Raw genomic sequence first — 15,740 nt, forward strand, 5'->3', positions numbered from 1 at the left:
TCTATGTTTAAATACATTAAACTTCAAAACTTGACTAAAGGAAATTTTGTTAAACTTAAGTTAATATAATTTCAGATAATATTGTAGATAATTAGAGATATTAGATATTTAAGATAACGAATTTCAGTGAATATTGTAAATAATAGTATAATACATAATATTATAGTTTAAAACAACTAAGTAGGTATAGTTCTTATAGTTTTAATCAACTCTGTGAGTCCACAGTGTTGAATATAAAATGTTTTCTAGAAAATCAATAAACATTTAGATATTTACGTGGTTTCAACAATGGCTTCAAAGTCGAAATAATAATGTGACAGCATATATGTTTACTATATTATATGAACCATGAACGTCTTCGGTATCCATACCTTATAATAATATAATTGGTACATCAATTATTAGTACCTACCTACCTATATACTATATTATAGTGGGAGTAGGTATACTGTAGTACTGTACAGTGCAGTACACTATAATGTAGGCATAATTATAACACGATTGCGCAGTCATTTGTGCGTGTCCAATTCGAAATCTGAATTTCATAGAATATTTTAATAATAATATTGTAATCTAGAAAAAGTTTTTTGATGAATTTAAATGTTGATAAATTAACTATTAAAAGATAAGTGGGAGGAATGAACACGCTAGGGGTGAATAGGTGATCACTGATCACCGTACATATGGGTTCTGTATAATATAATATTATAGTATAAAACATTTAAGTTTTATTTTTTATGTAAAACTTCTTATCACTGTGTTCAACCAGAAAAATTAAAACATATTTGTTCACGCGGGCACCAGCTTCTGTCTGTCACACATTATACGTTTATACTTAGTACATAATGTGCCTGAATTCATATTACGGTGAAGTGAGCATAAAACTCCCTGCAGTGGGCAGTGGCTAAGAAAGTGACTGGTGACAACAGCATACCTAAATATTTTTAACACATTGAAACGGACCCAAGTTTGCCCTCCATTAGAACAAAATCCTTGTGTAACCATTGCCGTTCGTAGTGTTGGCATCGGTCGCAGCTGCTGTCGGTTCGCGACGGGCTTATACGATATCTATGAACCTCTTTGCAGACTACGGTTAACACCATAACCGCGTATGGCCGGCGATATACCCGCGCATGAACGAAACGACTAACAAGCGGCCCCTGGACGGTTGCGTTTGCAAATCGATTTTCCGGGTCCGCTGCAGTACGTCACGCAGTGCGTCCGTGCCGCCGTCTGGTAGTCGTCGTTTAAAAACAAAAAAACCCCACAATTATTGTCACCGATAAAAGAAAAACCAACCGACCCACAATAACAATATATTCCGACGTGATATAATAATATTATGTTAGACTGATCATACGATAAATTAACAATAATTAAAACAGTGTAAGTGACGGACAACGCACTCGCAGTTTCAGGGACGAAAAACAACAAAAACAAGTTATAAATCGAAATATGTATGCTGCCGATTTGTACTGACTATCGACCGCGCATAACATTATACTGCTGTAGTGTTGTTTGGTAAGTAATATTTTGAACATTTGAACCCTTTTCTATCCGTCTATACAATCTACATTACACCGCCGTCGCCTCGCATGAAGTATGGATATTAGATCGTCTGTAACGCTATTCCCCACAGTACATGCACCCATATAATAACAATATGTACAGTAGGTTATACAGGGTGCACCCGGAGCATTCAGCGATTTCAAATAGGTATGTTGTGTATCGACTCTGGAGGTCACACGCAGACACACATCTATAAAAATATAATTTATATTTACCGCACCTATATAAACGATTTTTTTTCCATCGTTTTGAGTTTAATTTTCTCTCCACTCGCGCCACTCATGAATAAAACCCGTTCCGCGCTGATTTTCGAATAATATAAATTTCAATTTTGATGACCGTATGGAGCATGAATAATACAGTTGTGAGTTACGTCCTGATAAAATATTTCGTTGGGCCGGGGCAATGCCTCTTCTATGGCTACGTGTATATGTGCGTAATATATCTGTGTGTATAGGTATCGATGATCGGATGTGTAGATTTGAGCGCCATTTAACCATGTTGGATGTAACGGTACCACACTATATCACTTTAGCCGTTTCCCGTGTAGACGTTTTTAAAGAAGTCGCGTTAATCTGTTGCAATTTGTTTTCTGACCGATGGTTTGTACAGCGGTTTTTCGAAAACACGTCTTACAACAATTTTGAAATTGGAGTAATGTTTAAACCAGGTACCCAAACTCGAGGTCACAGAAAAATAAATAAATTTACATATTTTTAGTTTTTTTTTATGTTTATTGTGTAAAACAGTACTTTAATATTAACTGTTAAAAAATTATAATATTTTGAAATCGCTTATTTCTATATTAAATTTATTTTCACTGTTTTCGATAGTACCTATACGTATTATTGAATGTCTTAACAAAAACTATAAAGTGCGGTTGTACGTATACTATTACTATCTATTATCTAGTAATTAAGAATAACCGACCCATAGGCGCAACTAGGGAATTTTTTCTGGGGGGAAGGGGGGCTAGAATTGTATTAGTAGCACAAACCCTGATAATTAATATTTTTAAGTAAAATATGATTAAAACCGGGGGGCTATGGATGAAATTGGGGGCCGGTCGGGTAATACAGATTAATTCAATTATGAAAGAAAATAGTGTCATAGGTACGACAATACAGGTATATTTATACTATATACAAATCAAGAGCACTTAATTTACGAATATAATGCAATATGCGAAGAAATGGAATAATTATAGGAACACAAGTTTACTTAACCCATTAAGTGCCTATTCGTGGTATAATCTTTTTTAGTTAAATTTAATAAAAATAACTACACTCCATAACATCCTAGGTTGATAGTAGCAAGTCTAATATTTTTGAGTAAAATGTCATTGGTTGTATGTAGTTTGTCCTTACGCATAGAAAAGGTAATGAAGAAACCGAAAAAAATAATTCTTTAAATTACTTAGGCACGCACATACCTAGTTATACATGCAGTATATACTAAATCGATTTCGCATTTAATCAAAATAATGTGGGCAAGTAGGTACCGATCTGCAGCTGTACACTAGGTGTCGTAATGGATGTGTTAAATTTGAATCAATGATATAAAATCGAAAAACAGTCTGTCAGCCTATACTACTAAATATATTTTATAATATTATTTCTATTTAAATAACTTATTATACTATTGTCTATTAGTAATACAGTCAGTGGCGTGGCCAACTTCATTAACTTATGAGGCACAGTAATTTATATTAGTAATTTTAAATATTTATATAAATAATTACGTATTTACTTAATTGGTAACTGAGAATGATTGGCTTAGTCTTATTGTGTACTTAATAAATTATTTACTATATGTGAAATGCCCCTAGTCTCTAGGACACCCATCACCTTTTAAGCTGAGGCACGTGCCTCAAATAAAGTCTTTCGTCACGCCACTGAATACAGTACTTAGGTTGAATTACTTTTTGCCTAAAAACTGCATTTGAAAATGTCATTGTGTGTACAAAATATAAAACTATACATTAAAAATTGAAATTACCCATGAATAATATTTTTAAATCACAACAAAATAACTAAAAACGTTATTTTTCATACATCCAATTTTGTCCAAATTTGAATTTAAAATGTGTATAAAAAACTGTTTATATATATATATTTTAGATTTTTTGGTTACAGAATTAACTGCTTACGTGTTACGTGACGTTTTTGTTTTACATTTTTAATCCTTAGCTATAAAAATTGAACATTTCATACATTTTTAACTACGAAATAATTTGCAAATTCTCTAGATTTAAAAAAAACCGTGCCTATAATATGTAACGTTATTATATTAAAATAGCTATAATAAAAACTTAAAAGAAACATTTTATTAATTTTTCAAACTTTTAGACAGAGGAAAACAATTTTTATCGACAATAATCGAAAATAAAAATCAAAAATTTCTCATCTAAATAATAAAAAATAGCTTAAAAAGAGTAAAAATATTTGAAATTTTTTATCTAGTATGGAAAATAATAAAAAAAATATTTAATAAAAATGTCAAGTATCTACAGTATTTTATTCGTTTTTTAATTACAACAAAATAAGAAAATCGTTCTATGAGACATCGTTAATTTACGAATTGATATCCAATGCCGTAATAATTCCAAACGCTCCTAAATATTTTTATTGACTTTTCGTAAGCTTTTTCCTTTGTTTAAGTTAGAAAAATTTACGAGGAATCTTGTATTAAATTTTAAAATCTTAGATATAAAAAGATAATTTTTTATGTATTACTATAACTTAAAATAATTTTCAAATTGTCGTGATTTTTAAAAAAAATTATCAAAATTATAAATTCACACTCATAAAAAAATAGTGTTAATGTAAACTCAATTTTTTTTTTAATTGCACTAATAACAACTTATGAGGAATCATGTATTAATTTTTCATGTTTTTCGATCAAGCGAAAATTTTTTCATCAACAATAATTGAAAAATGAAATTGAACATTTTCCATCGGCATCCTTTTAAAAAATAAAAAAAATTTAAAAATTTAAAAATGTTGGACGCTTTTGGAAATGGCCATGAATTTTTATTTTTTAACCCCCAAATATCAACTAGATTCACTATCCTACCAGAAAATATATGCTGAGTAGAAAATCGTATCATTTATTGCCCTTAAAGACAGATACAATAAATATATATATATAAAAGAACACACATCATTGTAAAATCAATGCATTCATGATTCATGTTTGCATTTAGAATCTAAAATGTCTACAATACACGCGTATAATAAAAAATAATAAAACTACCATCGTTTAACGTCATATTATATTTCATGTTGTACTGAAAATCAAAAAAATGGTACAAAATAATTTTACACTATAATCTTGTAGATTTTTAGGTCCACACTTTTTTATTCTAGCCATTACGACGAATTATTTATTTAAATAATATTATAAACTATAATTATAGACCATAGCCCATAGACATAGTCTGTTGATATTCATTTTTTAAAATGCTTTCGTTGGTTACCATTTCAACACGACATTGTGTTAAGATATTTTAGGTACAATAATTATTTATTTTTTCCATAAAAACATATTGCGCTATGACATAATGACATTATGACATTAGATTTGTAATTGCTGTTATATTTTATGATTTCATGGTGACAAAAACGTATTTGCATGGAATGATTATAGGTAGTTTTATTGTTTAATGCCAGTAGGTAACACGTCAGACTAATGGATTCCCAAATACAGTAATGTATAAACTTTTTATAATTTAAGACTTTTATTATAAAACTAAATGCAGTTAAAACTGAGATTTGTAATAAAAATATTTCTATAGATTGTAAAAGGATTTCCTTATTTTAATTAGAAATAATAGTTTTGATCAACAACTTAAATCGAGTTTAAGATACCTAACTAGATGAGCCTCAATAATTGTTATTGTATTTAAGAGTAACGTACCTATCTTATATATAAATGTGAAAATGAAAACCTTTGAGTGATATGTTCTCGGAAACTACTGAACCGATCGTTATGGTTTTTTTTTTAAATTGAAAAGCTCATTGCGGAGAAGGTTTAAGGCTTTTGATCGATTCTCTAACTTTAAAAACAAAGGAGTTATCAATTATCATAAATAATGGCCTGTTACGTAATAATAAATCAGTATTATTCTCAACTCCTATAACCCATAGCAACCATTAATAAACAACAATTTCTATCGTAAATCTCAAAATTATTGAGATTATAATTATAATTATAATTACAACTTCGTTGCCCGTTAAATGTATCAACTCTATATGACTCAAACTTTGTTCAATTCGTTATTTAATATTCGGTGTATAGTATTCAAAATTTATTTTAACTTTTCCGTTTCACGGAATAAAAATTCTGATATACGCAGCAGTATATTATCAGGTAGGCAATCTACCTACGGTAGATCGCGGACACCATGCTGTTTGTACGTATGATTTAACTCTAAAGTATCAAAGTTATACCAAGTTTGTTGTTTTTACTTAATATAATCAATTTATACAAAATCCTATCCTAACCTAACTGACTGAAATCCGATGAATGAAATAAAAAACAAATTTAACCCTTTGTAAATATTAACCTATCTTCTTCCCAGAGGTCTAATCTACCAACTAACTATATAAATACACAGACTATAACTATACAGACTAAACACTGGAACTACTTATCAGATCTTATATGTATATTGACAAAAGACACTAATACAAATCAACAAATATGCCCGATTAACTAATAGCAACAAATATATTATACACAGGTGAATTTTCCTAAAATTTTCTTTTATATAAACCTTCTCTGTGAAATACTCTTTCGTTTAAAAAAAAAAATCAAGACATTTATAATATATACAAGAAGATCTGATAAGTAGTTCCAATGTTTAGTCTGTATAGTTATAGTCTGTGTATTTATATAGTTAGATATATATATATAAATTAATGTTTGTGGGTAGATTGGACCTCTGAGAAGAAGATATAGGTTAATTTACAAAGGGTTAAATTTGTTTTCTTTTTTATTCATCGGATTTTAGTACGGTTAGGTTAGAATAGGATTTTGTATAAATTGATTATATTAATCCACTGTAGGTGGAATTAAGTAAAAACGACAAACTTGGTATAATTTTAATACTTTAGACTCTTTAGAGTTATACACTATAATCATACAATTACGCACAAACAGCACGGAGTCCGCGATCTACCACAGGTAGATTGCCTACCTGATAATGTACTGCTGTGAATCAGAATTTTTATTCCGGGCAACGGAAAAGTTAAGATAAATTTTGAACACCATACACCGAATATTAAATAACAAATTGAACAAAGTTTGAGTCATATAGAGTTGATACATTTAACGGGTAACGAAGTGCCCGGGATCAGCTAGTATAATATAAACGCATATCGCGGTAGAACTGTAGAAGAGCGTTATTATAAGCTCCCCATCCAACTATACCGTATGATATTATAGATTCAAATATGAAATAGTGTTAGATATATAGTTCTTATGTCTTTGAAAGGTAATATCTCACGTAGGTCTTTCATTATGGATATTATCATCTCTCTTAATTTATTTGAGACGGATGTAATTTGGTTTATCCATTTCATATTGGAGCACATTTCAATGCCTATCTGTGTGTAAGGTATTATGATTCAATCAATTATATAAAATAAGAAATCAAAAGATATAATTATGGAAAATATTTTAATATATATATATATATGATATGTATGCACATTTTGGTACCAATTGGGCAAACACTGTACATTTGCGTATATGTATCATTTTGATATTACTCGACTAATACCTGTATTAGTCAAATATATATTATAATCTATTTATCCATCGTTTCCGTTGGTTTCAGTTGAAATATTCTCATTTGGTTTTTGTCAAAATCGGCTGAGTGTTGTTCATTTAGTATCTATATAATATACCTATTTATATATTATATAGTATACCTATTTAGATCACAACCGTACACTTTGCGACTTTGCCTCTGTAATATATATAAATAACGCTGTTACTCAAATTTACATTTTATAATATATATATAGGTAGAATAGCTTTGTTAGCCTGAATGACAAAATATACCTAATACAATACAGACAAATAGACAATTATATCCAATTATAAAGTACCTATATCATGTGTATATCCTATTTAAAAACAAATAACTTATTATGTACCTACTATCCGTCGCCGATAGATTATACCAATCACGGTTTTATTTTGTGTAGTGAGTTGGAACAAAATTCATTTGTGAGCCATCTTAAAGTGATCATACCGGTTGATTGGGTTGAAAAATTAGCAGTACAAACCCTTTCCGAGTTTCAAGGAATATCTATTGATTATAACTTTTTATTGAAAATAGTCAAGTCATTTTTGAGTTTATAGGGCATGAACAAACAAACTAACAATAACATTAATTTTATTTATTAGATAAGTAAATAAGTTCCTTAAATTGAATCAGTTTTCCTACTACATAAAAAATTTCCATAAGTCAAACTACTTTATAATAATCAATAAAACAGTAAAATAAACTTTTCATATAGTTTAATTTAAGGGCGTCGGAGCCGGTGCGTTTTTTAGTACGTGAAAACATGTCTTGCAGGAAAAACTCTCAAGCCCTGTACAATTTAAAATAAGTGAACATACGCCTTATCAACCGACCCCCCCCCCCCCAAAAAAAAAAAAAAAAATAGATATCCAGCTGTAGATTAGTGGAAAAGTATTTTAATTAAGGAAGTAAATAAAATATAAAATATCATTTTCAAATTTTATAGAATTACGGAAAATTGGAAAAACCGGCACCGACACCCTTAAAAAAAAACCGCAATAGTATAGCAATCTGAAAACTCTCATTTCTCAATACTGTTTGGGGTGGCGGCTATTATATTTTTGGTCGAGTGTGTAGAGCTTATTCTCTCAAGCCACAGATACCTAACCTGACCTCTCAAGCCATAGATACGCGTATACGAGCGTGCTTTATAATATGTATTTAAAATGTAAATATAACAACTTAAGGATTCATTGCCCGCGACAACATAATTATACAAACGTAATAAAAATTATGATTTAAATTAATAATAAACAGGGAAAAGGCCCAAAAAAAAATTCTACGTCAGGCTTGCTGATCCTGATTCAAATTTCATTAACCCTGCAAGTAGGTACCTATACTGTATTTTTCCACACTGCTAATATAAACTAAAGGCTCAACATAATATGTTATGTTATTATATGGACATAATATATTTTATATAAGTTTAAATTCAATGCGTAGGTTTCATCTGTTACATATGGTACATAATATGCACAACTTATAATATTACGCATCATATATTATTTCTGACGCTGTTAAATGCTTTTATATATGTATTGATATTACATTTAATGTAATCTATGCCATTAATTGAGATTATGTAAACATATTATAATATGTGTTACCATAAAATAGGTAAGATAATTCAGTACCTAATGATGAGTAAAATAAATATCAATTAGTATTCTTATCCACGAGATTATATCTTTAACCTAACCTTATATCTGAACTACGTACAAGAAAGTTAGTCATTAATTATTATTATCTATCAATTATATGTATGTACTATATGTATGTTGTACACATTATATTATATTTACTTTTATTAATACCTACTAAATCGTGATTATATATGTACCGGATACATTATAGGTAATGGTTTTTATTAATGCACAAGATTTCACGGTATTATTATTTATAATTCCAAGTAATCAATTTAGTTGTAGGCATTCAATGTTATCGATTATCCATAATATATTATTTTAGTGTTGAGCATTCTACTGCAAGCTGCGTGGAGCTTATAATAGAATATCATGTTCTGTTATTTTGTTCTGTAAAAATAAATTGATGCAATAAGACTATAAGAACTAACAGTTTAATAAGAAATAGCTAATAATTACAAAAGTAAAAGGTTTGACAGCGATTATCAATCCTTTAGGATTGAAAAAAAATTACATTATAATTTTTAACGTTTTAGTCTTCGTATTAGTCGAACGGTTAGACTAGAACCTATTCACGTGGTACGAAAAGATTATAAAAACAATCAGAAATAATAAACACACAATTAATTAACCTAATGTTTATTGTAATTTTTAAACTCTTAATAAAATGTATACAAGTCGTTCACAATAAATTTATCTCATTTACAATATAGTCATTATGAATTAATTGCATATACCATAATACTGTACCGCCTATATTATTTATTGATATGATAAATGGATTTGATTTAATTGATTTATCCCATGGAATATATGATGATGAACGAACATATTGAAAAATAACCTAATTGAGTCCGAAAAATAATACCTAATTTTTTTTTTTTTAAAGACAATTCCATCCCAGTTAAATTTTGTACAGGCTTAGCATTGTCAGTAGTCACTATTGTTCTGAACACAAAACGTCTCTTCAATCAATTGATATTTGGTTGTTATTAAAAAAACGAACAACAGTAGATACTTTCAATTTTCACCAAATGTTTATTTTATCATTTTCTATACATGGTAAACATTTCAAAATATTTACTTTTTTTGAGCAACTTAAAGGCATGAGAAATTTAAAATTTTTTTAAAATTGATGTCAATACACCATTTTTTCACTCAGCCAAAACGCTTGGAAATTTAATACAGGGGTGCTTATAATATAAATTTTTATATCAGCTATTTAAAAATATTAAAGATACATAAGCACGGTTTTTTTTTTTTATATATTTAGTTCAAATTTTAACAAAATTCGTCAAACTCACAAAAAGTTGTAAATTTATTTATAGCTAAAAATGTATAAAATGTTTAATTTTTATAGCAGTCTTGAAAATTTAATTCAAGGTTTCTCATAAATAGTTCATACTGAAAACAAAAAAAAAAAATGATTTTTGACTAAATTAAATGTATTTAAACGAGGATTTTGGTTATTTTATTGTGCTTTACAAATATTATTACCTATACTGGGTACTTGTAACCTCTTTTATGGTATTGCCTATTTATACCGTATTACTGTGAACAGTCAAATAAATGAGGTACTATAATCATTAATAGAAACATATTTGTATGATATAATTAGCTGACAGACCATCTGTAATGGTTTAACATTGGAATCAAACTGAATACATCCATTACAGTAATATAATCAATGACGTGGTACACACGAGTACACGACTCTATATAACGTACAGCATAGTGGTTACCGCGGACCACGGTTACCTAACCTATACGTTCACCCTTTTTAAATCTGATAGTTGATAATTTATTAAAATATTTAATAATATAAAAACATTTATTATAGTTTTTAAGTGTTGAATAAATTTGTTTTTTATTTTTCAGAGCTTAACAAGTTTATTCATCATGCCGGGTTCAAGGCACAAAATATTAAGCCATGTGTTCAGTGGCTTTTCTGAAAAGATGGGCCGTACAAAAGTATTGGACATCGGCACGCAAGCAATCGAAACACCTCTAAAACGATGTTTGACAACATTTGACATAACTCTTTTAGGTATACCCAAGTTTTTACATATTTTAAGAATAACTAATAGTCACTTACATTGTTTCATTATATTATATTTGTAATTTTGTTAGATGCATAAAATATTCAATACAAGTCATTTTAATGAATTTTATTATTTGGATAGACTAACATTGCTTCTGCGGTATCTTAAATTAGGTATTAAATTTATAGCGCGATTTGAAAAAACCAAATCAAGATATCATAAAATATCATCCATCCATTATATATTTACTGAACTAATTGCCAATTAGCACCAAATTCGGCGTACATAGGAGGCCAGCGAGACCCGGGGAGTGTTTATATGCTTCGTTTTTGTCGGTTATATAAAGGATTACTGTCATTGGTTACCTTCCATGCGTTACTGTGTTTTTTTTTAATAAAAGAAAATATTATTAAATTTATTGTTTGTTGTTTAAATGTAAGTGCTTACATATTTTTTGGAAACCGATTGTATATTGTATAATAATAACGACAAACCGAAATTTGAATAGAAATTTATTACCAACTATGATATTAGAATCGTAACCAGATATTCGTTTATTGCTGGTTTCCATTGGTTACACTGAAGAAAAACTGTTACTTTTTAGTTATAACTTATAACCCTACTATATTGACCAAAAATAAATAGTGTTTATTATTTATCAAGTTCTGATTCTACCAGACGACAGAAGTATTGATTTACACTTTTCAGAACATTTACCTCTATCATAGCGTTAGTAATAACATTATTCATTATACAATGTTTGTATTTAGTTATTTATTTGAAGATAAATTCTAGTAATATAAACACATGAAATAGTAAAATTATCAATGATGATAAAAATAAATATAGGTACCTATATAGTATCTCGAAGAACGTAATTAATTAAAATACGTAAGATATTGTGTAATATTATGTCAGTAGTATTGTAAATATTGTTACTAGTTGATAATTATATTCCATGATATAAATTATGTGATAATATGATTTACCTAATAGCCAATAAATTATAGTAAGTACCTATGTTTACTAGTTGTATTTGATCACTTATCACGGACCAATAATTAACATAACATTTTATTTTCTTACAACGAAGTTTAGCCACCATGACATTTAGAATATTGAGTTTCATATACTTTCATATACAATCACACCATTCTTTCTACTTCATATTTGGCAACCTTGGGTTAAGGATCATTTTTGGAAAGTACACCCAACCAATCGTGTTGTAGGATAACATAACGTATGATTAACATAACGTCTTCGTATATCGAAAATATCATATCGTATACACACTGCGCTTTAAGTAGTATCAGCAATAATTATTATAAAACACTAAAAATTATTAGTGTCTATCTAACCTTTATAATTGTGAATGTCTACAATTGCCAGTGTATAAGTACAACTTGCACGCAATGATAAATTTGGCAAATTCTGCACTTCGAATGTTGGTAGGTACATATTGTCATATACTGGTTACTGGTGAATGGTGGGCTGTAACAGCCCCCCTCCACATCTAATTTTGGGCTTCTGTACGAAATGTTCTTGCTGGCCCTACCTATACAAAACTTCCAATAAAATATAACCTATTAAAAGCGATATGGGTGTCCCATACACGATTTTAATGGTCAACCCACAGCTTAAAATAACAAAATTACTATAAAATAGTATTGCTATCAATATTTCAAAAATCACAAATACATATCATTTAAAATATGGTGTAGGCATTGATATTTTATATTTTGTTACATGATTAGTACAATGGAATATAAGTACCTAGACATATTATAATAGAATTACACACACATACCTACTTATTAAATAAAATACATTTCAATACATAATAATTATACCTAACGGAAATTATATTTAATATAAATATTATATGAAGTGTCATTACTGGGTGGCTTCTTCTTCACTCATGTCACTGTAATTTAGCCCATATTCTTATTGTGCCTCAGGGTACAGATTGTATATTTCTCAATAAAAATAAAAAAAAATATATAAATATTATATAGCACTATATTATCAGCAATATAATTCAATAATATTTTATTGTTCTTTTTTTCGAACTTAACAATAATAATTTTAACGCCATACGGGCGGTTTCTTCAGGTTATTAGAATTTGACTGGCTGCAATAAACAATCTCTCAACTGGGACTAAACTACTGAAGAGGGTAGAGTTGTATTATATCTTAGAAATATTTTTTTCACCATATTGTGATATTGATTTAATACATTTAAAGTGTTAGAATCAAAGTGTTAGTAAATAATTATTTAGATAATAGATTAAAATTTTTCTTATCTAGATAAGATAATAGATTAATCTTTTAAAAATGATATAAATAAGCTATACGCTACACGAAAAAACTATCTAGACAATGCTTAAACCTGATTATTAATAACTAATTTTTATTATTATTTATATAAATTACTAGGTAAATTATCATATTATTATTATCATCTTTATGTATATTGTATACTGATCAGTGTGTAACAAATAACAATATTACAGTAATCCGGTAATGTTACACAATATTTTAAATTGTTGTTATTTATTACGTTCTTCGAGATACCTAATAGGTCATTAACCATTACTATTGTTATAATAATTTATCTTTAAATAAGTAAGTAAGTAAGTAAAAAATGTATACAAATATTATTAACATTTTTATAGATCCAATTGCTCGTCTAGATAGAACCATTATTCGATCAATAACAAACACTGTTTGGTCAATATAGCAATATAGCAGCATTTGCTATTGGACATTGGTACATAAGTATTGCTACCTAAATGTTTAAGACTCAATCTACAGTAAACAGTATTAGGAAGATTTAAAATAATTTATAAAGTACTTAAATATACATGTAAATTTATAGATATTAAGTAACTAGCTAGTAGTTTCCGAGATTACCGGGTATGAACAAACGTTAGATTCTGAGCGGAGCGATGAATGTATTTATTTTACAATGAAATAATTTCAAAGAGCCAGGAAAAACAACATAAAGATTAAGGGAAAACGGTAATTTTTATGCAAAATCGGTTTTTCACAAAATCGATTTTGGTTTTTCGTGTGACTCTAAAACAAATGTACGTATATACATGCAATTTTCACTGGTTGTTTATATTCTAATTTTCTATACACAATATAATTTTCAAAATATTTTGATTTGTTTTGAACTGTTTAGTCACATTAAATTTTTATGAGCGTTTGAAGTTCATATTTTCACAACATTGGCCATTCACTCGATTTTTCATGTAGCGATTTTGTTATTTTGTTGTAATTTATAAACGAACAACTGTATAAAATGTAGATACATGAAAATTTCACTGAATGTTTTATTTTATCAATTCGTATATTTGATATTATGATTTTGAAAATGTATTGACACTTTTTGAGCTGTTTGCGGACGTAGTCAGTTCTCAATTTTTTTAGTTTTTTTTTCTGTAATCGTCAATAAAATGTTGTTTGTTGGATAAAAAAAGCGTGAAAGTTTAATACAAAGCTCCTGATGACCTACGTACGCTATATAATTACCTACGCTAACGAAACCTGGGCCACAGTAGAAGGTATACCTCTGTATCTCGGGCAGCGATCGTAGGTAGAGTTTTTATTTTACCGCGGGACGCATCTATAGTAACCATCCATATAGTAACCATCTATATAGTAACCCTGCAATGATATCGTATGGATGGCTTAGCCGTATCGTAATATCATATTAAAAACGAAAGCGCTAAAATATATCGTTATTGCAATATTAAAACTGCCGTTGTCAAACGCAGTAAGCGAACGCGTTATTCCCGTGATCTACTACAACTATATTATACTGTATACAATGTTGGCGGATGTACTATGTTTGTTAAACACCGTCAACTATGTTTTGCCGTCTTTACAGGAATCGGTCACATGGTGGGCGCCGGGATTTACGTGCTGATCGGCACGGTGGCCAAGGAAATGGCTGGTCCGGCGATCATCCTGTCGTTCATGCTGGCCGGCGCGGCGTCCATGTTGGCCGCGTTGTGCTACGCCGAATTTGGGACCCGCATACCAAAAGCGGGTTCAGCGTACGTCTACACGTACGTGAGCGTCGGCGAGTTTTGGGCGTTCGTTATTGGATGGAACATCATACTCGAGCACATGATTGGTAATGATTTCGGGCGACCGTGATTAATAACAAAATATTATATACATATAGCCCAAAGATCCTCTACCGGCCCGCGGTACCCGGCGGTGCGTGTCTGGTTGAGTGATGTTCAGGTTGCGTCTTGGTGTGTGGTGTACGCATGAACACACACACACACAATAGCATCCGGAATTGCGGACTGCGGTTGATGGTGTATACGTCTTGCGTGTGTGCGTGAGCAGGTTAGGCATTATTATACTGTATACACCTACGGAGTAACGGACATTAAAATACTCTCATTTTTTTTTTTTGGTATTTTCAAATTATAATTTCGTTTTATACATAAAACTATTCTTTTTTTTGTTTTATAGACAACTTATAATTATTTTCTCTTTATTATAACCACACAGACCAAATTATACCTACCGTTAAAATGAAAAAGAGTTTTGAACTAATTAACCAGGTAAAAACATAGGCGTGCGCAGACCCGTGTAGCAGTGGGGCCAAACCAATGAGGATCAAAATTGGTACTTCAAACAAAACACAAT

General features: G+C 29.5%; 1 protein-coding gene across 1 annotated transcript in view; it reads left to right on the forward strand.

Moving 5' to 3' along the window:
* The first annotated feature begins 1,190 nt into the window (after positions 1 to 1,190).
* Positions 1,191 to 15,740, forward strand: part of LOC132938427 (cationic amino acid transporter 4) — a 44,158-nt gene continuing 29,608 nt past the window's right edge. Inside the window, exons 1-3 of the mRNA XM_061005258.1 lie at positions 1,191 to 1,521; positions 10,906 to 11,074; positions 14,965 to 15,213. Of these exons, the coding sequence (XP_060861241.1) occupies positions 10,927 to 11,074; positions 14,965 to 15,213 (397 nt within the window). The 5' untranslated portion in view covers positions 1,191 to 1,521; positions 10,906 to 10,926. The remainder of the gene's footprint in view (positions 1,522 to 10,905; positions 11,075 to 14,964; positions 15,214 to 15,740) is intronic.

Source organism: Metopolophium dirhodum, chromosome 2, assembly GCF_019925205.1.
Source record: "Metopolophium dirhodum isolate CAU chromosome 2, ASM1992520v1, whole genome shotgun sequence".
NCBI lineage: Eukaryota > Metazoa > Arthropoda > Insecta > Hemiptera > Aphididae > Metopolophium > Metopolophium dirhodum.